Source organism: Falco punctatus (genome assembly GCF_963210335.1).
Source record: "Falco punctatus genome assembly, contig: scaffold_40, whole genome shotgun sequence".
NCBI classification, from domain to species: Eukaryota; Metazoa; Chordata; class Aves; order Falconiformes; family Falconidae; genus Falco; species Falco punctatus.
In genome coordinates this window covers 491,058-514,702 of record NW_027660300.1, presented here as the reverse complement: position 1 = coordinate 514,702, position 23,645 = coordinate 491,058, and the positions used below count along the sequence as shown (strand labels likewise).

Below are 23,645 nucleotides of genomic sequence, written 5' to 3'. Positions count from 1 at the left end.
AGGATTTTCAGTAACACTGTGTTTCTTCATATTATCTTGCAGTTGGGAAAGCTTTTTGTGAATGGACTCAGAATGATCAGCAAGATTCATAGAGCACATTCCCTCAAAATCCTCACAGCCGTGTCCTTGTGCTAATAACAGAAAACCAATGGCAGTTCGATTTTGTCTTAAAGCATGTCGTATACTGTCGACATCAGTGGTGCGTCATCTAATACTCTGGAGGTAATGTTAATTTGTTCTCTCTCCGACAAGCCAACTGTCTCAACTGAGTGAGAGCCTTGGCAGAAGCAACTTGTGGTGTAAAGAGTGATGCTAAAATGACAGATGGACGTTCCCACAACTCAACATCATCTGCACATTCAGGTCCCAATTGGTATACACTACGTCTGATGCGTTTAAACTTGTTACTTATGTTAAGCATTTGATGGATACTAGGGGCAAATAATGTTAGTTTGCCAAAGTAGCATGGTCCTCCCTGTGCCCTTGCAGGTACGGCGGGCCAGGCACCATCTCGGCAAACGAGGAATACTCCCCGAGGCAACATCTTTGCTTTTTCATTTGTCTCACCAGACCATGAAACAGGCCAAGTCCAACCGTTACAGTAACCGGTGATGTTAGAATGCCAGGGGGACCCAGGGGCAATCCAAGTATTGTAATTTCTTGGTTTGTGGATCCTAAAATTACCTGAGTCCATGTCTTGCTTGTAAAACCCCCAAAACAAACAGTAGTTTCCCGGCATAGATCCTAAGATGTCAAGCTCCTGAGGTTCCATGCCGGTAACATTCAGGCCCTGTGCAATTTGGAACGCTTGAGCCCCCGAGGGGTTCCTTGGAATACCAAGTGATTTGCACCAATCGGCTTGCACAGATCCACTGTTGATGGTGCAAAAGTCATTTGCTGCTTGGTCGAGGTAGTCGGAGTATATTTTACCTGTTGTCCAGTGCCCAAACTCCTTCATATGGTTTAAAGGGACCCCAATCAAACAGGTACGAAATGGGCCAGATGGGGTAGCTAACGATAAGCAAAATGGATCTTGCCCTGTCTTGTTGGCCCAGGTAACCCACATGTTCATTTGTGGTTGGACAGGAACCCATGCTGTTCCTTGTGAGGGCATGCTGATGATTCCTATCAGCCCTACAAGCAGATCAAAGAATTTCATTATCTCGCAATCTTCTTCCCAACTGACAAAACAAGCACCACAAGCCAAGAGCTTGTCTTTTCTTTGTAGCTAAAACAACAGGTACGTTTTTTGTCAAGGCCCACCAAGAGAGAGCTTCTATTCTGCTGTCAATACTTTCTGGCATCCATATTGCTGGAAAATGTTGATTTGGCTTAAGGTTCAAAAATTCCCTACAAGTATTTTCAAAAGTAATATTAGCATATCTCTTTTGACAATCTAAGGACAAAGCATCATCTTTCCGCAAGCGGCTACAACCTATAACAAAATTCTGTCTACAGTTACCACAACTTAACATTATTGCTGCTCGTTCCCTATAGTTTCCAAAAACAGCATTCTTCGTATTGCAAGTTTTTGTCAAAACAGCATTACAAGCTCGTGACCCAAATGATTGTCTTCTCGCTGCTGTCAACAGCACGTCTTCTATGGTAGGGTGGGATTGGCCCAAGTTCTGCACAGAGTTTGTTAAAGACTGGTTGGAGATAAAGCTGTCACCTATATTTTCTCCGTTCCTCTGGAGTTGACATGCAGGGCGGACAAATCTGCTAGGGACCCATAGAGGTCCTTTATCTGTGGAAACACAAAAATATCCTCTACCGATGAACAACACTGGACTGGGTCCTTCCCAGTTGCCTGTAGTCATGTTCTTAGAATGAACCTGTAACCCAGGAATGGCCTGTGTTTGACTTCCCTGAATAGCCTGAGGATGTATAACAGCGGGGGCCCTTCTCTTCCTTCTGCCAGGGACAAATAATTCAATGTCAACAGCACCTTGTTTAATCGCTTGGTTACATCAGTCTTTTCTGGCGTCTTTCATGTCACTTAGCTGTTGTCCATGCGGCATCACACTCCATTTGATTGGTCCCGGAGTGGCGCCCACACGCTGCTCCCCCCTTGTGCAGGCATCCTGCTTTCTCTCATCTTTCTGTCCAAGTCTCTTACCTCTCTGCGAATGCAGTTTCTTTGTCTCCCTTGGCCTTGCACATGTCCTTCACAACACCTGCAGCTTGTTAGAGCTGCGGCCTGTTATTACAACCAAGTTAGTTGGTCTGGATTGCTCATAATTTGCCAGTGTTCTTCCAGCCACTGCACATTTTGGAGTCTGTTTTGACTTGCATCACCACAATTGGTGACACCAACGTGCTGCTGATGTGACCCAGTAAGGGGTATCCTAAGGAGACCCTGAGACTGTGACGACATGACCCCGGTAAGGGGCGTCAGGAGCAGATCCTGAGATTGTGACCAGTGGGTTGCTGGGGAGATGGAGCCTGGTGAAGCGGAATAGCGCAGCGGGGCGGCTGCAAGATCCCGGGAGACCGTGACACCAGAAAGGTGAGCCACCAGGGACAGCATGGGGACTCATTTAAGGAAGATACCATGGTGCTGTCAGGTGGAAGTTAGTGTTACAGTGTAGGACAAGGCCTCAAGGACAAGAGTCCAAGTACTGATAGCCTGATGAATAGAGACTTGCTAGAACTTGTAGGGCACAAGCCCTGGGAACAAAGGAACAAGCTAACTGCAGACCCCTGAGCCGTTACAGCTGAGGAGGCAACCAGACGGACAGAGAAACAAGTACCCAGGTAAGGGAACGAATGGCGCCGATATGTAACTTTGTTAATCAAGAAAGCCGCGTAGAACGAAACCCCCCAGTTTTGGAATACAAATTGTTGCTATGTCAAAGTAAAGTAATAAGTTCCTATTGTTCTAACGGTGTGCCTTAAATATCAGCCAATCAGTGTTCTTTATGCTTAAGATTTAACCAATCAGCGTGTAATATGTAGAAGGTAGAAACGTATATAATTGTAAGAAAATAAACCGACAACTTGCTTGCATCAAGCCGCGTCCCGTCTCTTCATTCACCGCAAATTGGTGACCCTGACGTGATCCGGTGAAGGATCTGATGTGGAGGGGCTCTCGAATCGCCTAACTGAGCGACATGCAGCGAATCCCACAGAACTGTGAATGATCTGCTGAAAGGAAGCGGGAGCTGGCCGGCCATAAATCCCTCCAGAGTTGAGAGGTGAGCTGTGGGAAATCCGTAATGGGGAATCAGGTTTCATCCCCAGAAAGAAGCGTCTATGAGCTTATGAAAGGTCTCCTTAACAAACATAAGAAAAGTATTTCTGGGCATGACCTTAAAGCAATGCTTCAGTGGGTGCAAGTAAATATGCCTGCAGTGACCGCAACTACAATTCTCACGCGGGAACTTTGGGACGATACAGGGGTGAAATTGTGGGATTCTGCAACAAAGGGCAATACTGAGTCCCACCGTCTGCTCTCTTTGTGGAGAGTTATTTTTGAGACTCTGAAGGCACAAAAAGAAAAGGCAGAGGAAGGAGAGGCGGAGGAGTCGCAAGCTCCTATAGACCTGTCCTTATCAGCCTCTCAATCACAGTGCTGTAAACCCCTGGGTGTTAATGCAGTGGAGTATCCGCCAGAAGACGAGCCCTTTGACCCGGGACCGGTAGACCCTGAACAAGAACCTGATTTATACCCTCCTGATCTGCGTGATGTGTGGGCAAAAATAAAGAAACAAGCCTTAAAGGAGGGGGATTTAGAAATGGCTAAAACTATAGTTGCTCCGGTCTTGTATTCTCAGGGTCGGGCAGGCGGAGCACGATGGGAGGCTCTTTCTTTTTCGGTTGTTAAAGAACTGCGCCGCACGGTTACGGAACATGGTATTTCTTCTCCCTATTTTGTAAGTTGTTATCTTCTGTGTTTGATACTTATGTCATGACTCCTCATGATTTGAAATCTTTAGCACGATTGCTGCTAACCCCACTCAGTACACGTTATGGGAGTCGCACTGGAGAGGAGGACTGCAAGCACTCCTGCTCACGTATGTTAATCATAATGACGCTGCATTAGCTGCACTAACAATAGAGCATCTTACGGGCACCGGTGCACATGCTGATCCGGTAGCGCAGGCTCAACACTGCCCCCGTGCGGCTCTTAGAGAGGCAATTAGAGAAGAGGCGAAAAAGGCTTTTTTCCAGGTTCCTGACGTACAAAAGCCACAAAAAGCCTTTACTAACATCACTCAGGAGTCTCGAGAACCTTATATGCAGCTTATTAATAGACTAAAACAGGCTTTGGAACGTCAAGTAGATAATGCGGAAGCTCGGGATATATTGATAACAAAACTAGCTGTTGAAAATGCTCATGTTGATTGTAAAAGGCTATTGAAGTCTCTTCCCAACCCGAACCCCACTCTGGTGGAAATGGTGGAAGCATGTAACCGAATCGGTACGGCTGACCACAGGTTTGAAGCTATGGCTGCTGCTTTTGCAGCGATGCGTGGTGTGGGGAATTGCTATGGTTGTGGTAAGCCTGGTCATCTAAAGAGAAATTGTCTTGCTCAGGCTGCAGGGAATAGACAACAACCTCCTGGTCCTGGAGTTTGTCCAAAACGTCGGAAAGGGCGTCATTATGCTAATCAATGTCGATCTAAGGATGACTTCCAGGGACAACCGATACAGGGAAACCGACCGCGGAGCGCGGGGCAGCGACGCGCGCAGACACAAGTGCCACAGCTGACATTTCAACAACCTCGGAGAGAAGCACCGACACCTCAAGTCCCTGTCCAGCAACCTCAGGCAGCACCAGATTGGACCTGGCAACCTCACACACAGTAACACTGCTCAATTCCTCGCTTCATTTATTATCAACAAATGTCAAAGGACCATTACCCCCCGATACACAAGCTCTGTTAATTGGTAGATCTTCGACAACATTGTCTGGTCTCTTTGTTTTACCAGGTGTTATTGACTCTGACAGTGTGGACGAAATCAAAATCATGGCGTGGACTCCATTTCCACCTTGTACGATACCTCAGGGCAGTCGAATAGCGCAATTGATTCTGATTCCGGCAAGGGTAAGCTCTCTTATCACTGATCATCCTCCTCAGAGGAGAGGAGGTTTTGGATCCACAGGGTTACCTCACATTTTGTGGGTACAATCTATTTCTCCACAGCGGCCTATGTATCAGTGTACCCTTATTTACAACAACCAACAAATAGCACTAAATGGAATCATTGACACTGGAGCTGATGCCACAGTAATTTCTCAAGACAAATGGCCTCTGCAATGGCCACTGACTAATGTCTCTCAGACACTGGCTGGGATAGGGGGCACCGGTAACAGTCGTCAGAGTTTGGAACTAATTCGAATTCAAGGACCAGAGGGACATGCGGCTTCTGTTAAACCTTTTGTGCTACCTGTCCCTATGGTTTTGTGGGGACGTGATGTATTGTCACCATGGGGAATGTCTATCCAAACACATTTTTAGACAGGGCCATTGAAGTGCTCGACACCCTAAAAATAACCTGGAAAACTGATGCTCCTATTTGGGTGGATCAATGGCCCCTTCCTTTGGAAAAATTTCACGCACTTCAAAACTTAGTCTCAGAACAACTGTCCAAAGGACACATTGTACCTTCTACTAGCCCACGGAATTCACCAGTTTTTGTTATTAAAAAACAAACTGGCAAGTGGCGCTTGCTCCATGATCTCAGAAAAATTAATGATGCTATGGAAGATATGGGAGCCCTCCAACCCAGGCTCCCATCCCCGACTATGATCCCTCGACATTGGCATCTAACTGTCATAGATCTTAAAGATTGTTTTTCAGTATCCCGTTGCATCCAGATGATGCCCCCAAATTTGCCTTTTCCATTCCAAGCATCAACAAGCATCAAGCTCCGTTGCAGAGATATCAGTGGGTTGGACTGCCACAAGGTATGAAAAATAGCCCTACAATGTGTCAATGGTATGTTGCGAAAAGACTCAGTCCTGTCCAAAATGCTATGCCTACTGTGTTATTGTATCATTATATGGATGACCTTTTAGTGGCAGCACAACATCACGAAGTCATGGAGAAAGCTGTAGCCCTTGTCACAGATGCCATGGATTCGGCAGGTCTCTGTATAGCACCAGGAAAGGTCCAGAAGTTTCCCCCTTGGAAATATCTGGGCTGGCGAGTAAGAGCACAAACTATTGTTCCTCAACCATTGCAGATCAAAACCAATGTAAAAAACCTGCATGATGCACAGAAATTACTGGGAACAATAAATTGGGTTCGACCACTATTGGGAATTTCTAATACAGACTTGGGTCCTCTGTTTGAACTACTATAAGGGGACACCAATCTTTGTTCTCCACGTAATCTTAACTCTGAAGCAGATACATCTTTACAAAAGGTTGCCTCAGCTATCGCTTCTCGACAGGCCCACCAATGGGCCCCTGAACTACCTTTTTACTTGATTATTTTAAAACCTGCTGGACAGCCTCATGCCCTGATATTTCAATGGGACCTTCAGAACTCAGACCCCTTGTTAATTATTGAATGGAACTTTTTACCTAACCAGTCTACAAAAACTATTTGGACACAACATGAGATGTTTGCCTCTCTGATTGTTAAAGCTAGATCACGCCTGTTAACCTTATCAGGGAAGGATTTTGTCTGCATTTGTCTAGCAATTACAACAGTATGCTTACAATGGCTTTATCAGCAGTCAGACACCTTTGTTATGGCACTTGCCGACTATACGGGTCAAATAACTTCCCATCCACCTTCACACAAACTGTTTAACATTGACTTCTGTCTGATGTTAAAACCCAAAAGAAGCGAACAACCTTTACAGGCACTTACTGTCTTTACAGATGGATCAGGCAAATCACATAAATCTGTCCTGCTGTGGTGGGATGATCAACGGAGACGATGGGACTCGGACATAGAGACAGTCTCCGGTTCACCTCAAATAGTAGAACTGAATGCAGTTGTTCACGTTTTCCGAATATGGAACATACCGCTCAACCTTGTTACTGAGTCAGCTTACGATGCAGGTCTTGTTACACGAGCCGAAGCTTCTGTGCTGCGGAATGTTTCACATTCACAACTTTTTACCCTGTTACAGGAACTTATTTTCCTTTTGGACTCTCGATCTCACCTTATTTTGTTATGCATATTAGGTCTCACACCTCACTACCTGGTTTTCTTGCAGAAGGCAATCGACGAGCTGATCTATTGACGTTACCAGTTCAAGTATTGCCAGACCGCATTGCACAAGCTAAACTGAGTCACTTTTTTTTCCATCAAAATGCTGGAGCTCTTAAACGACAGTTTGACCTTCCTTCTCAACAAGCGTCAAATATTCTTGCTGTCTGTCCTGATTGTCAAAAACATTCTTTCCCATCAATTGCTGCAGGAGTTAACCCTAGAGGATTACAAAGCCTACAATTATGGCAAACAGATGGCACACATGATTCTGAATTTGGTAACCTTAAATATATCCACTCTTCCATTGGTACATTTTCAGGTGCCTTGTTTGCCTCTTGTCACACAGGAGAAAAGGCACGAGATATTCATAGACATTTAATGCGTGCTTTTGCTACTTTGGGTATTCTCTCAAAGATACAGACAGATAATGGTCCAGCTTATGTTTCAACAACTATAAAAAACCTTTTTTGCCCTATGGGGTATAACTCACATTCCTGGCATTCCTCATTCCCCCACCGGTCAATCTCTCATTGAACGGTCTCATCAGCCTCTAAAACGTCTATTACCACAACTAAAAGGGGGAATGGGAATGGGAACGGCTATTCCGGAGGAACGGTTACAGAAAGCATTGTATGTTTTCAGTTTTTTAAATTGTTCTTTAATAGATAACAACCCACCGATAGTTCGACATTTTACTGCAAATACCTCCTTCGAGGCACGGGTTAAAGCCCCGATATTGGTTCAAGATCCAGAAACAGGTAAAATTATGGGACCATATCCTCTTGTTACATACGGAAAAGGTTATGCTTGTGTCTCCACAGAAAAAGGACCCAGATGGATCCCAGCAAAGAATGTACGACCTTTCCGAGAACCTTTAACGCAGACAACTGATACCGACACTGACCCTACAGAATGAAATAAAAACTGCGTGATGATTTCTGTTTTGTATTAATGTCAGGTAACCAAATTCAGGACGTAGCATCTAGATTTCGCTTTTTACAGTGCTTGGAACGGACAATATTGCCCTGGATCAAACCACTTAACAAAGGTAATACGTTTGGACCAGACCAGATCCCCAACACACTGACAGCACCACTAGCAGATATTATCTTCCATTGCATCAACTTTCAATGACACTCTCATGAACCAGATTGGACAGCGTCTCGATTTCTACAGTTACGTTGCTATGAACATGGACCATCTAGTCGACCGTGGATCAAGATTCATTGTGAACTCTGTGATCACGATCGCTGGCGAGTTGTAAGACTAAGGGACAAATGGGGTCATTGGATGTGTTCTGAGTGTAATAATCAAATATTAAGGTTTAATCATATACAGTGGGCCAAATGTTTTATGGGAAAACCTCTTTTGGAATTAGAGGGAGTTATAGGGTTAGGTTCTGAGATTTTGCCAAACTTAGTTTTTGCTAGAAGTATGGGCTATCGCACGGTTGTTGTTTCAATATATTGTATTAGCAAGTAGAATTTATATTATTAACAAGAACATTGTAGGAGTAGAGTGTGGACAATCAATTGCAGTGCCTCGGTCGTGGACAGTACGACCAGAAGAATGGCTGGTTGCAAAATGACAATAGAAAAAGAAAAAGAGAAACAAGCATTGTTGCGGCGAATGAAGAGACGGGACGCAGCTTGATGCAAGCAAATGTCAATTTATTGTATAGAAGCACGAGTTTTTATACACTTTCCGAAGCTGCGCGTTTTAAACAGATTGGTTCTTGAAGCTAAGCCTTGCATACTAGGCAATCCCTGATTGGTGGTTAACTGCCAGCAATTAACAGCAAGGTGTTACCTTTCCTTGGCGCCATCCATCTCACACTCCCCTGTGCTCTGTAAACATGCCTCATCATGTTAATTGTTGTCTAGACAAGCTCGAGCACATTCCCCTCAGCTAACTGATTGCCATGCATGGTCCTAGTTTCCAGCCCGCTCCTGCACATTGTCAGTAATATGGATAATGATGTTCATACCTGGACCTTGGCCTATTGAAGGTAGCTCTTATCCCCCTTTTCTACCAAAGGTAAACGTTTGGGTCACGTTGGCAAACTTGACTGGACAGGATGCTCTGTGTCTTGCTATGGCCATTCTGTATCAGCCTTTTTCCACATGTCTTGTGGGCTTACCATTAGATGAATGGCCTATACCTAAAAACCTTCAAAGTCTTTTTCCACCCAAAAACGTATCAAAAAATGTGACAGACAATTGGGATGTATGGATACCCCATCTCCCACTGGCTACTTTGGAACCGCAGGGAATTGAACTCCTTGGTTCAGTAAAAATGGATTTTTGCATAAAATTTAACTACACGGGAAAGAATTGATCTAGGGCATGGGGCGTTTCCCCTATTCATCCTGGTTTTAGAAATGCAAGTATCTGGTGTAATTACACTGGTAACAACCTGTCTAAATCCAGCAATGCTCTGCTCTCACTACCTGCTGGAGTATTTTTTATTTGTGGTGATCGAGCATGGCCTGTCATTCCTTCTCATATAAAAGAAGGTCTGTGTAGCTTAGGGTGACTTTCCGTCCCGACTCATAACACATCTATGATTTTACAACATCGCTACTCTCGAAGGACAAAGCGTGGCGTTCATGCATTTGCCTCCGATTGTGATGATAACATGCAATTTTGGTCCTTTGGCCAAAGTTTCAGCCGTACAGTGAAAGAAGAAGGCAGGCAATGAGCACTTTGATGAAGACAGAAGACTTGTCCAATTGCTATTAATGCAGAGTGTCCCCTGAGGAGCTGTGGCCAGGTGAGAAAAGCAGTCCCTGGAGCTAAACACTGTGTGGGCAGCCTTGCTCCTTACCTCTCCAGCCCCGTGATATCTTTCCTCACCCCATGGCACTTACATCACTTGACATCAGACTTCTCTAACCAACTCTGCAGATGAACATTGCAGGGTCTTTGCAGCAATTACTACCTGCTTCCCTTAGAGACCTGGGGGCAAATAGGAATAGAACGTGTTTGTTGGTTGTTTTTTTTTTTTTAAACTAGGGGAAAAATAATACTATCTAATAAATAATAACTTAGACTTCTCATCTGATTTATGGTAAGTTCAAGCAGATCCACATGAGGTCTATCATCACCACTGCTGAAGTGTTGCCTATAGGGAGTATTAGGGAGATTACTGAAAGGCAGTCAAACTTTAACTCCATGAAGCTCAAAGCAGAAACTAGGTAGGTGAGAGGGACAGGTATGATCAAAGAGTAAGAGGAGGAAGGTATGTGAAAGTTAACTTCTTAATCCATAGATGTAAGTCAGAAATCCATATGAGGAGTTGACCTTCTGGATCTCATGCAAAACATGATGTCATTTCCAAATCTCTTGGAAGTCAGTAGAAATTCTTCCACATTCATCTACATGCTCACAAATGGTATTAACAATAGTAGAGACTCCAACTTGAGATGCCAACTTTATAACTAGTGCCATTCTGTTTTGCACAGCTATAGGAGCTGTCTCTGAAAGGTCTTCCTGCAAAACTTTTATGGCACCTGCAGTGTCCTTGGTCATCTCTTCCACTCCTGTGGATCTCTTTATCACTGCCTTCCCCAATGCAGCAGCCCCTCGCCAAGGAATAAACCACCCAGCAAAAGAGTGAAACCCAGTGGGTCTCTCTGTAAAGGGTGGTTGATTCCGCCTGTATCTCCGCAGGTAAGTTGTTCACCACCGACTGTTGTCCAGTGTCTCAGTCAGTCATATCAGGAAATATCCCACCATCTTGGTGGTGCATCTACCCGGCTATCTTGGTGGTAACGCTTTTTGTGCTACACTGGCACATATCCAGCAACACCCAGTGCCCAGTGGAACGTTCCAGTACCTACTGCTAGTTAGTTCTGACAGCTTCATGAATTGCATTGAGCAATCACAATGTGGGTAGGGACCCACAAAGACCAGAGCTCCGTTTTGGTGTGTCTTGGCTTCATTTTAGTAAAACACTTCACACTGAGTGTGGATTCAGTATTGCCCAGGTCTGGAGGTCAGTCTCGTTCCAATGAGTGTATTTTGGTCTTAGCCACAAGTTATGCCCACTAGTCCCAAATGGGATGGGGATACCAGCTACAGGCATTCCTGCATGAGGACATTCAGGGAAATGGGTACCTACCCAACAATCACTCCTCCTAACAGCATTTATCGATTCTTCAACAATTTTCAAATGAGTATTCCATGTCCATGACTCCTCCTGGTCCCACCCAAGATGAGGATTTAGCATACCACATCACAGGCCAAATTCTATACATCGGTAAAACAGGTTTCAACATATATCTACAAAGGAGAGGCAAGTAGCAGACTCCAGCTTCCCTGTAGACAGCCCAGTCTTATCCGGGGTCGCATTTCAGTCATCCACTTATATGCTGTCTGGCAATAATGCAAGATCCTGAACCTAGAACTTCATGATTCTGGAGGTAGTTTCAAGCATAAAGGGTTTTTTTGTTGCTTGACAGTCCATTCTGGTGATGTGGCTGGTTAAACCCTGCTATGGCACGTCCATGGAGTGACTCCTTCAGGCCTGACAGCAGCGTAGGTGCTGAGAAAAATCTGGAAAGGTCCTTTCACTTCTCTTCAACGGTTCATCTATCCACGTTCTAAGATACACGTAATCTCCGGGTTAGTAGTGATGTACAGGCACGTCCAGGGACAGATCTGCGCTCACAGTGACGTACCTCTGGAGAGAGGACAGGACCTTTCCTAGAGACTGAACATACTCTTTTAAACCATGTTTCCCTTCTATTATTTTGGGATTCACTCCATTTCTGTCACCTGGCAAGGTTTACCATGTATCCTTTCCAAAGGAATAACTCTCTCCTTCTGTTTACGCTGGATCCTGTATCTGTAGCAATGCTGAGGGAAAAGCATCTGACTGCTCTCTCTGAGGTTCTTGGCAGATTTTACTCATCTGTCCTTTCAGGCTTTGCTTCATTCTCTCTACTTTCCTGCTTGATTGAGGTCTCCATGGAGTGTGGAGATCCCATTTTACCCCTCCTAGTTTAGCTAAAAGGTGAAGGGCTTCTACTACCAATTGTGAACCCCTACCTGCCAGCGGCGGGGAATAACATGCAGCCGACTCAATATGAGTGATAAAGCATGATTCCATTCATTAATCCAAATAGCTCTTATTTATACAGTGTATCTAATTATGCATACTCAGCAGTCTATGATTGGCTACAATCACTACCTGCTCATTTACATGGTCCTCCTACTTGCGGTTAGCTAGCTTACGTAACTTCTTTATCTTTCCTGCACATACCTCCTCAGAGTTGTTTGTGAAGCCTGTTAAGGCCGCGGTGTCCCTGCAACACCGCAGCCATCAGCACAGCTGGCAACCTCAGCTGAGGCCCAGTCTTGATAGCACACTGGTTGGATGCGGCTCTGCTCGAGCAAATGCTCTAATGATCTGTGACCCTTCTCATCCAGCCATTCTCCAACACCTACCCAAAGAAAGTCCTATGGGTACCCCAAATCTCAGTATTATCTCTGAACTTACACTTATGATAATTCTTACTGGTGCGGCAACGGAAAGCTTCCAGCCAGCCTGAAAAAGCATCTGCCATTGCTAAAAGATACTGATACCCATTTTGCTGCAGTAACTTGGAAAAAGTCTATTTGCCAGTAATCCCCTGGGCTTTGTCAGCCCTGGGAAAGATCATTGGGGTAGGTGAGGGTTATTCTTCAGGTAAAACTCAGGCTTCTTCACTCTGCTTTTTGTTTTCCCAGTCATGGTACATTTAGAACTTGCCCTTTCAAGGCTTCTAACATCCTCTGAATTCCCCAGGGAGTTTCTTGGTGCTTCCTTTTAGCCAATTCACACATAATTTCCTCTTTAAATGTTAGTTGATGTGAAGGAGTCACCCATCATCCATGATTTGGTTTGCCTTCAGTATATTAGCCAACTGATTGTTTTATGGTGGATCCTGTGGGCTCTTAGGTCCTAATTTCTGCCGTTTCTCTGGCAGGACTAGCAATATTTCACTTTCAGCTGCTTCTTTCCTTGCTTGATTTGCCACTTGCTGTCCTAGATGCACCGAGCTATCTCCAAGGTGCTGCACTTTACGATGCATAATTGCCAGCACCCTGGGTCAGCTGGTCACCTGAAATGATTGTTGGGTCTTTGCCTCATAATTTGGCTGGGGATCCTTGAGAGGTTCAGAGTCCTCTTTCTTTCTTTCTTTCCAACAGCCCCATCGGCATGGTCTAGTCCAAAGGCAAATTTCAAATATGTCCATTCATTAAAAAATCCTTGTCTGTTGATAATAATGCCAGTGCCCTTAGTAAGGCTGTGAGTTCTGCCTCTTGGGCCCGCGTGTCAGATGAGAGGGCTTTGCCTTCTCTTCTCTCTCTGATAGTTACCACCACATATCCTGCTCTTTGGGTCCCATTTCGCAAAAAACTACTACCACCTACAAATAAGTCCCAGTCTCCATTTTCTGTTGGCGTGCCTTTTAATTCCACTTGGCTAGAATATACCTCTGCCATTGTCTTTAAAGAAGAATTAGTTCTTCTTTTCCACTGAGATCATGTCATTTTTGCCCAGGTGTCAGTTCGTGGGCCTCTTGCACCGGTAATACTGTAGCTGCCACCGTGCGCGGACAGGTTGGCCGTCCTTTACTGACACTGTCCAGCTGTTTGGGAAAGCTCCCCACGGCTCTGCTCCATGGTTCCGGTCTCTGGACCTACACTCCTAAGGCAACGTGTCACCTTTCATGCACAAGAGTTCCAATGGGTTTTCTGGGTTTGGGAGGCCTAGAGCTGGAGCACTCATTCCAGTCCATTTCCATTCCGTAAATGCCTCTCTGCACTCCTGAGTCCAGACAAGGAGGTTTCCGTTTCCTCTGACAGTTTCATATAAAAGCTTGGCAATGAGTCCCAAATTCATTATCCGTAAGTGACACCACCCGGCCATTCCCAGGGATGCTCTGAGCTCTTGTTTTCATTTGGCTTCTGGGATTTGACAAATGGCCCTTTTCCTCCAGCTCCAAGACTCTGCAGGCCCAGGCAAATTGTAAATCCCCAATTGGTTGCTTCTTCTGGGGTGGTCTCTGCCTTTTCCCAGGGTACTTTGTACCCTGCTAGCCTCCAAAGTTTAGGAGGTCCTTGTTATAGAATCTTCTTTACTACTGGTTGCTAGCAGTATGTCACCTACCTATTGCTGCAAGGCGACATTTTCATACCTCTTTTGCCAGCTTTCCAACTCACTGGCTAATTGATTTCCAAAGACTGTAGGACTATTTTTAACTCCTTGCAGTCATACAGCCCTGCACAGCTGGGTTTCTCAACCAGTTTCAGGGCTTTCCCATTTAAAACCAACCGATTGGTGACTGGCAGCAGCCAGCACAAGGCAGAAGAAGGCATCTTCACATCTCATACAGTCAACCATTCCTCATTCTCCTTCAGGGTGGTCAGGAGGGCATACAGGTGTGCTACTGCCTCATGGACATCTTGCACAGCTGGATTTATAGCTCTTGAATCTTGCACCAGTTTATATTCTTCTGAATTTGGCTTCCTGGCTGGTAATACTGGAGTGTTATGTTCTGATTGGCATTCTCTTAGTAACCCAAAATCTGTGATCTGTTCAATTAATGACTCCAACCCTTTCCTGACTTGTAGTTTAACTGGGTACAGCTTTTGACTTGCTGGTCTGGCATTTGGCTTCAGCTGGATGATTACTGGTTCCCCTGCTTGGGGTTGCCCTGGTGTTCCTGAAGCCCGTACAAGAGGTATTGCAGCATTTGTAACTGCTTCTGGTATCTAATGGAGCTCGGCTTCCTTCTGCAACATAAAAATGTGGGCATCCAAATCTTTATTGCCAGGAATATGGTTCCGTTGAGGAAGCCCAGGTGGCACCTCAGGTAGCTTTGGTTTCTGTCAACCAGTAACTGAATCGCAGCCCTGCAGTGCGTCACGGTCTGACCCAAGTTCATCCAGCTGGTCCATGAACAGGAAGCCCATCACAGTGGGGGTTCCAATCACCTGGCTACTCCCACACTCCACTGGTACTTATTCCAACAATCCTTTGCTCAGCCCCGTGAAGATACCATCAAAGAACCAGTGCATGGTCCTCACAGTGTTCCTGGATCACAGCATACCCAAACTGAAGCACATTTTCAGCAGCACCATGTCCTCCTGGAGGTCAGCCTCCCCTCCCCCACAGGCCTTCAGGGGCCTCAGCAGCACTGCAGCTAGCCAAGCCTTCTTCTGCCAGGGCTGCAGAGCCCAGCACTGCTTTTCTGGCCTTGCAGAGGGCAGGGCTTCCTCTGCCGGTGCGCTTAGATTGCCACCGCCACCCACTCCAGCGGGTCTCTGGTCTCCAGCACAGCACGGGCACACGCTGGCTCGAGGGCGCTTGGTACCAGCTTTGCCCGAGAGAAGCCTGAGCATGGCCCCAGCGCTATGGCTGAGGTGCTGCAGCCCAAAAGCGCACCGATGGCTTGGGCCTGGGGCACAGGCAGGAGGAGCTGGACTTCCACCTGCTGTCATCGTGCTGGATATGGATGGAGTAAATCATGCTATTGATGAACTAAATCCTGAGGGGTGGTGGGACAGGTCACAGTGGTGCGGCAGGGGAAGGTGTGGGCTTTTCACGAGGGACAGGCCAGGAAGCTGAGGAGGGGATGCCCTCCGTGTGCAGGCACTTGTTGCCCGTGCGGATCTCCTCTACGGGGTGTGCAGCAGGTTGGGTAAGCCCTTGCAGGAGAGTGTCAGCGAGAGGCCGGTTAGTGTGCCATCCTGGTGGGAGACACAGCGCCCGCACTCAGGGTACGGCAGTGGAGAAAGGCTTATCTAAGCAAGCCAAGGAAGTCTGCAAGTCCATGGTCCCAGCTCTTATTGGGGACTTCATGACCCTGACACTTTCTGGAAGGGGAGCACAGCAGGATACACACCGTCCAGCTGGTGTCGGGGGTCTCTTGAGACAAATTCTTTGCACAGGTGTCAGGCCAACAAAGGTGACGCTCACCTGAATCTGGTCCTTGCCAAACAGGCAGTGCTGCTGAGGGAGTGAAAACCAGTGTCAGCCCTGGCTGTAGTGCTCATGAAATAGTGGGAGAAGGCTTCAGCCTCTTCAGGGGACTTGTAGTGGTAGTCCCATGGGCAGCAGCACTCAAGGACAGCAGAGCTGTGTACGGCTGGTCATTCAGGAAAGCATTTCCCAAGCAGAACTGTCCATACCGAGAAGCAGGAAATCAAGCAGACATGCCAAGAGAGATCCTTGGCTAAAGAAGGAATTCCTCAAGTATCTCCAGAGAGAAAAGGAAGCATCCTGAAGGTGGATGCGAGGGCTCAAAGAGGAATTTAGAAATAGGGATGTCTTCAGGGAAGCCAAAGCCTGCTTAGTATGGGGTCTTGCAAGACGTTCAAGGGCATAAAGAGGATCTGTCGCTACTTGCAGAACAGTTTAAGAACTAAACAAAGCCCCTGTGTGGCCACTGCTGGGCTTAGTAAGAGCAGGTCTAGATAAAACTGAACATCCTCCAGGTCCTCTTTGCCTTAGTCTTCCCCAGCATCGTGTCCCAAAGCTTTGTGCCTGAAGGCAGGGCCCTGGAGGGAACCAGCCAAGTGTGGATGGGGATCAAGTCAGGAGTCATTTGACCAAATTCAATGCTTCCCACTCCAGGGAGGTGGAGGGGCGGCATCCCAGGGAGCAGTGTGAGCAGGCCGATGTCCCAGTGAAGCCATTCTCCATCACCACTGGAAGGTCCTAGAGACTGGAGGAACTTCCTCTTGACTGGAAGCACCCATGAATCTCGTGATACCCAAGAATGACAAATTGAAAGTCCTGCCCCTAAAGTGGACCGAGGCCCTGCGATGACACAGGGCAGGGACTGCCTGGCTGGGCCCTTGGTTTGCATTCGGCAAACTAGGAGCCATCAGGAAAGGTGACCAACAGCCTCCTGGGCTGTATGACCAGGAGCACAGCCACGGCAAGTCATTCCCTCCCTCTGCTTCCCACTTGTTTCACCACATCTAGAGTACTTGTCTAGCTTTGGTGCTCCGCAATAGCAGAGAGACATTGGCACGCTGGAGCCATTTCAGTAAAGAATCACAGAGATGGTCAAGGCTGGAGCACGTGCCCTGGTAGATCAGGCTGAGGGAGCTGGGCTGGTCCACGCTGGAGAATGGAGGGCTTTTGTGGGAGGATGTAAGAGCCTTGTGTTGCCTATGGCAAGGTTTCCAAGTACTCACTGTGGTACAAGGCAGGAGCACAGGAAGCAATGAACTGAAGCAAGAGCACTGTCCTCCTTCTTCACCTGCAGCCTTTAGCTCAGGGAACCACAGGCTGCACAAACCCCCATGGTGAGGGGTGTGCCACCAGTTAGAGTCCCCTTGGGTGACATTTCTGGCACCTGAGCGGGTAACTGTCCAGGTGGATTTTCCAAGGGTAAATCCTGCCTCGCCAACCTGACAGCCTGCAGTTGTGCGTGAGGAGCTCCACAGTGGATGTCATTTCCCTCAGCTTCAGCCAAACTCTTGTCATGGTTTTCATCAGCGTTCTTCTGCCCACGTGAGGCCATGACACTCTGGGTGGGAACAGAAGGAGATGGGTAAAACACCAGCGGGATGGGTAGGCTGAGAGAGCAGTGGGGAAGGGCTCACACCCCACCTGGAGGCCACTGGGACATACTGGGGCAGTGTGGACGTTGCAGAGGACTCTCCAGATTACAGTTTAAGGGCTGTATAGATGACCCCGTGGAGGCAAGTCTCACAGTGTCTGTCGGTGGCACCAAACTGAGAGGACCATCCCTGTGCCCTAGGGATGCCATGAGGGGAACCCTGGCAGGTGGGGTGGCCGCCCTGTCAGGAGCTGCACAGATGCAGGACGGACCAAGGGCAGAGCCTGCCCCTCCCTCGCATGGACTAACACCCTGCAGCTGCAGGGCCTGGGACCTGCCTGGCTGGGCAGTGTCTGTGCAGAAAAGGCCCTGGTGGTGCTGGGGGACAGAAGGCAAAACACAATCCCAGCCCGTGACCTGGCAGCAGAGGCAGCCAGCAGTGCCCTGGAGCATATGAAGAGGGGCCTTGCCAAGGGAGTGCGGGAAGTGACTGTGTCCCCATGCTCATCCCTCGTTAGACCCCCTGTCCGTGACTGTGCTCGTTTTTGGGCCCTGACAGGGAGTGAAGGGGGGAGGGAGCGGCTGGGTGGCTGCTGGGCTTTTGGCCAGAGACAAGCCACTACAGCAAGGAAGGTGTGTATGACTGGGAGTTCAGTGAAGGGTCATTGAGATGCTCAGGGGCTGGAACACTTTCCCAGGAGGGGAAACTGAGGGCAAGGCCCTTGTTCAGCCTGCACAAGGGAAGGCCTTGGGAGCTCCTAGTGACCTGCCAGTCCCAGTGGGGAGGTGGTCAGGAAGATGAGCCCAGTCTTGGAACTATGGAGCCTGTCAGGAATGTGATAGCCAATCGTCAGATGTGGAAATAAGAATATTCTTGGCCAGAGGTAATGAAATGACCAACCTCCACATCACGGGGTGTCTGAAGCTATATACAGAATGCAAACAAATGCTCTACTTGGATAGTGTGAACTTCTTTGCTAAAAGTGGGGGAAGGCAGAGGAATCTCAGTGCTTTCTGGTTCCTGTGAGAGGAGCTGAAGGTAACAATTTTGTTCCTCCCTTTCAGTCCGTGACACCCAGAAGCCTGACCTGCTTTTCCTTCTCCTCCTCCTAACAACTGATGAAGGGATGGGAAGTAAGGAAGCAGAGAGCCCCTAGGTCATAGTGTCATTTCCTTGGACATCCCATCTAGTATCAAGAGGGAAAATGAGCCTGCAAGGCCAAATGAACAAGGTCTATGGACAGGGAACACTGTGTGTGAAATATTTCCTGGAGACCTGCAGACCCACAGCACAGATCACGCTGGAGCTGAATCTCCTCCTGGCATCAATGGCCTCCCAAAGCCATGGAGAAAACTTTGGGTGGAGGCCCCAGGTGAGGTTGGTCAGGGCCAGGAAGGCCTAGGGATGCTCTCAGGGCCCTGCCCCCATGGGATCCCACCTGCCAGTGCCCTCAGCAGGCCAGGTTCTCCTTCCCTCCTGCCCCAGGGCTGTGCTCTGCTGCTCTCCTTCCCCACTTATCTGGGAATCAGGGACACCACAACTGCACACTACTACAACCAAGGTGGCATTGCTATTCACATCCCTGAGCAGATTGTTGTCTTTGGGGAGCCCCAGGTGCAGATGAGCATCAGACTGGGTGGCCTGTTTGGTCTGGGGAACTCGCCCACAAGCCCCTGGGCTCCTGGCATCCTTGCTTACCTGTGCAGTGATCACCAAGGAGACGGATTCCCCCAGAAGAGCCAGGCTCTGTGATCCACAGGTTTCCTCAGGTCATTTCAAGAAGACATTGTTCATGCCTCACCCTGACTGTATGACCTGTCACTCTGTCCTGCCTCGGGCTGGCATGGAGTGCATGTTCTTCACAGCAGCCCTTCTGGTGCTGTGCTTTGCGTCTCTTCCTAGGGCAGCGCTGACCACGCACCAGTGTTTTGGCCACCGCTGCAGAGTAATCACCAAGGCTTCTCTTTCTCACACTCTGCCTGCGCTACAAGGAGACTGGGGGGATGCAAGAAGCTGGGACAGCTGACCCCCATGACCACAGGGATATTGCATATCCCAGGACGTTGTGCTCATCAATAACAGCTCGGGGAAAGGAGGATGAAAAGAGAACGTTTGTGGTCGTGGCATTTGTCTTCCCGTGTCACTGACAGATGTGCTGAAGAGCAGCTCTTATGGGGATGGCTGAACCCCTGCCTGCCCATGGCAAGGAGTGAGCGAATTGCTCATGTTGCTCCTTGCACACACAAAGCTTTTGCTTCTCCTATTAAACTCTGTTTTTCCTGACCTGTGAGTTTTCCTCTGATCCTCTCCTCCATCACGCTGGGCATGGAAGGGGTCAGTGAGCAACAGATTCTGGGTGTTTGGGTGCTGGCCAGTGTCAAACCACAACTAATTCCTCCCACAGTGCCACCCTGGCTGGTCTCCCCTGTGATCCCGAAACAAGCTCCCACCTCACCCCTTGGCCCATCCACTAGAAGAGCTCCATCTGTCTGAGCTGCCCTGACATCCCACAGAGCGTCCCCCTCCCCTCATCTTTCCCGTAGGTCTCCCCTACAGACCTTGTGTCTCTATCCCCCACCAAAGGCGTGGGAGCTGCCCTGCCCCTCCTCAGCGCTTACGGCACTGATGTCACAGCTCTGTGGTGGCACAGGGGGCTCCTGCTGCCCGTGCCCCAGGCGGTGGGCTCTGGGGCCCATGTGGGCTGCAGCACCTCAGGTGTGGCACCAGGGCCAAGGGCAGGCTTGTCACAGGGACGGGAGCCCTTGTGTGGGAGGGGTTTGCTGCCCAGCAGAGGATGCTGGAGCGGGTGGCAGGGGGCAGCAGAAGGATGAAGGAGCTTCCCACCACGAGAGCAAAGGCTGCAGTCCCCGAGGCCAGAGGGCAACAGGCCTGGGCTGCGCAGCCCTGGCAGGAGAGGGCTTTGCTCTCCCAGGTGACTCTGTAGCACCCTGCGGCCTGTGCCAGAGCTGAAGCTCATCACCAAGATGGGCACGATGCTGCTGCTGGTGCTGAGCAAGTCCCTGGGGGAGGCCAGCCTGTTATGCAGCCCTCCTGGGGCTATCCTGCTGGTGGCAGGCCGGCCAGAGAGCAGCTCTGCAGAGAAGGACCTTTGGGTGCCAGAGGACAAGCAGCTGAGCAGGAGCCATGTAACAGGCTCATGTGAGCCAAGGTAACACTTTTTGAACTGAGGATGTTCAACCACTGCAGGTAGTTGCCAAGAGTGGTTATGGAATGTCCACCCCTTGACATAGCCCAAACCTACCAAGCCAAGGCCTTGTACAACCGGCTTGAGCTGGCCGTGCTTCTCCTAGGGGGTTTCACTGGATGATCTCCAGAGGTCCCTTCCAATGTCAACATTCTCTGTCATTCTCTGAGTTTCAAGGACACAAGCAAGACAGAATGAAATGAAGAATGCATACCCTTGACCGCAAAGATAGCGGGGTCTATGGAGAGGACCCACGCTGGAGCAGGGCAGAAGTGTGAGGAGGAAGGAGCAGCAGAGGTGTTCTGTGCCATCAACCCTCTTCAACATCCCCCCCGCACCTCTCAGGGTGTGCTTGTGTGGGTGAATTGGGACCAATGGAGTAATTTGGCCCTGGGAGAAACTGGGGAAGGGTCTTCAATGTTTTGGTCATTGTTTCTCACAATCAACATCTTGTTTTAATTGGCAATGAATGAAATTGATCTTTGGCAAGACAACACATCTTTGGCTATGACAGGGATCGGTAAGTAATCTCTCTGCCTTTACCTTGACCCAGGAGCATCGCTGGCTTATTTTCTCCCTTTGTCCTATTGAGTCAGGGGAGCAGATGAACAGCTGAGGGGCTGGCTGGGTGCTGGCCGTGGTTAACCCCACCACAGGACCATATCAGGACTGCTGAGCCCACAATGGAGCTCCCCAGCACAAGAAAGACCCTGCCAGACTGGAGCAAGTCCTGCAGAAGCCAGAAGGATGGCTGGGACCTGGATCATGTTATGGACAAGGAGAGGCTGAGAAACTGGCGTTTATTTGAGATAACACCTAGAGTGAAAGACTGGAGCCCTGGACCCAGGCCAGTTGGTGGGATCTCCGTCAGTGGTTTACTTCACTATTTGTCAAAGCAAAGCCGTGAGGATTTGATCTGGTTGGAGATGTCTGACCACGGCCTTGGCTGAGTGGCCAACTGAGGCAAGAGGTATGGGACTTGTGTGTAACCAGTGACAGTAGGAAAGTGGCTCCATTTACATTTAGAATTGCAATGGATTTGGGTATCACTGAGCCACTAAGGATGACAGAGGTGACCATGCAGCAAATGTTCCTCGTAGGGACTGGGGTGTACAACAAGCAAAGGAAATGACTGGTGCTTGGGACATCTTGGGGCACCTGGGGCAGCTTCCCCTGGATGGATATCCAAGGAACATGGCACTGAGCAGAGCCCTGTGTCCCACCCGATTACTGCCTTGCTTCCTTCACCGTGACCCAAGGATTTGCACCAGGACACCCTGCAGTGTGCCCCCACCCTGTTATTTGCCCCAACTTTGCACACTCACACAGCTGAGCTCTACACTGGTGCTTTACTCTCCTGGGAACTTGATAGATATCTCCACTAGACAAGCCCCTTAAATTACAGAGATGTGACACAGGAGTCCAGCTGCACCACCCTGGATGCAAAAGTACAAAAGCCTCTGGGTCAGGCAGGCTGGGGTCATTCCTTTGAGGAAGTGGAGTGCATGCAAACATTCTAGGAGAAACACAATTGTGACATTAAAAGTGCTAAATGCACAGGATGTTCCCGAGATGACCAGGAGACACCTTGTGAAGAGATTGAGGCAGTTCAGTGCTGCTGAGAGAAACCTGACTGCATCAGCTTCTTCAGTGCGTCCTTCAGCTCCTGGTTCCTCATGCTGTAGATGAAGGGGTTCAGTGCTGGAGGCACCACCATGTACAGAACTGGCACCACCAGGTCCAGAGATGAGGAGGAGAGGGAAGGGAGCTTCAGGTAGGCAAAAGTGGCAGTGCTGAGATAGAGGGAGACCACGGCCAGGTGAGGGAGGCACGTGGAAAAGGCTTTGTACCGTCCCTGCTCAGAGGGGACCCTCAGCACAGCCCTGAAGATCTGCACGTAGGACAGCACAATGAAAACAAAACATCCACAGGCTAAACAGGAACTAATCACAATTAGCCCCACTTCCCTGAGGTAGGTGTGTGAGCAGGAGAGCTTGAGGATCTGTGGGATTTCACAGAAGACCTGTCCCAGGGCATTGCCTTGGCAGAGCGGCAGTGACAGTGTATTGGCCGTGTGCAGCGCAGCATTGAGAAACCCACTGGCCCAGGCAGCTGCTGCCATGTGGACACAAGCTCTGCTGCCCAGCAGGGTCCCGTAGCGCAGGGGCTGGCAGATGGCCACAAAGCGGTCATAGGCCATGACGGTGAGGAGAGAACACTCTGCTGAAAGGAAAAAGACAATCAGGAAGAGCTGTGCAGCACATCCTGAGTAGGAGATGTCCCTGGTGTCCCAGAGGGAGTTGGCCATGGCTTTGGGGACAATAGTGGAGATGGAGCCCAGGTCGAGGAGGGAGAGGTTGAGGAGGAAGAAGTACATGGGGGTGTGCAGGTGGTGGTCGCACACTACGGTGGTGATGATGAGTACGTTGGCCATGAGGGCAGCCAGGTAGATGCCCAGGGAGAGCCAGAAATGCAAGAGCTGCAGCTCCCACGTGTCTGCCAATGCCAGGAGGAGGAAGTGGGTGATGGAGCTGCTGTTGGACATCTGCTGTTTCCAACCATAGGGTCCCGTTCATGAAGAAAACATAGTGACAAGTCAGTAAAGACTTCTGTGAGCCAAGTGAAAACCCTTTCTCCTAGATGCGCCCCCGGTGCCCCCTGTCCCCCCAGTGCCGTTCCTAGGAGAGCTCCCTTCCGAGC

The 23,645-nt window shown here is 48.8% G+C and overlaps 2 protein-coding genes across 2 annotated transcripts in view; one reads left to right on the top strand and one right to left on the bottom strand.

Moving 5' to 3' along the window:
* Window positions 1-23,645, top strand: part of LOC308057202 (olfactory receptor 14A16-like) — a gene marked incomplete at its 5' end in the record, with an annotated part of 209,659 nt that overhangs the window by 111,365 nt on the left and 74,649 nt on the right. The gene's annotated exons all lie outside the window — the stretch shown is intronic.
* LOC308057208 (olfactory receptor 14C36-like) lies at window positions 22,549-23,490 on the bottom strand (the record flags this gene model as incomplete). The annotated part of the gene is made up of 1 exon (XM_080411338.1): window positions 22,549-23,490. One exon carries the CDS (start codon window positions 23,488-23,490, stop codon window positions 22,555-22,557), a length of 936 nt encoding a protein of 311 aa, XP_080267464.1. The 3' UTR covers window positions 22,549-22,554.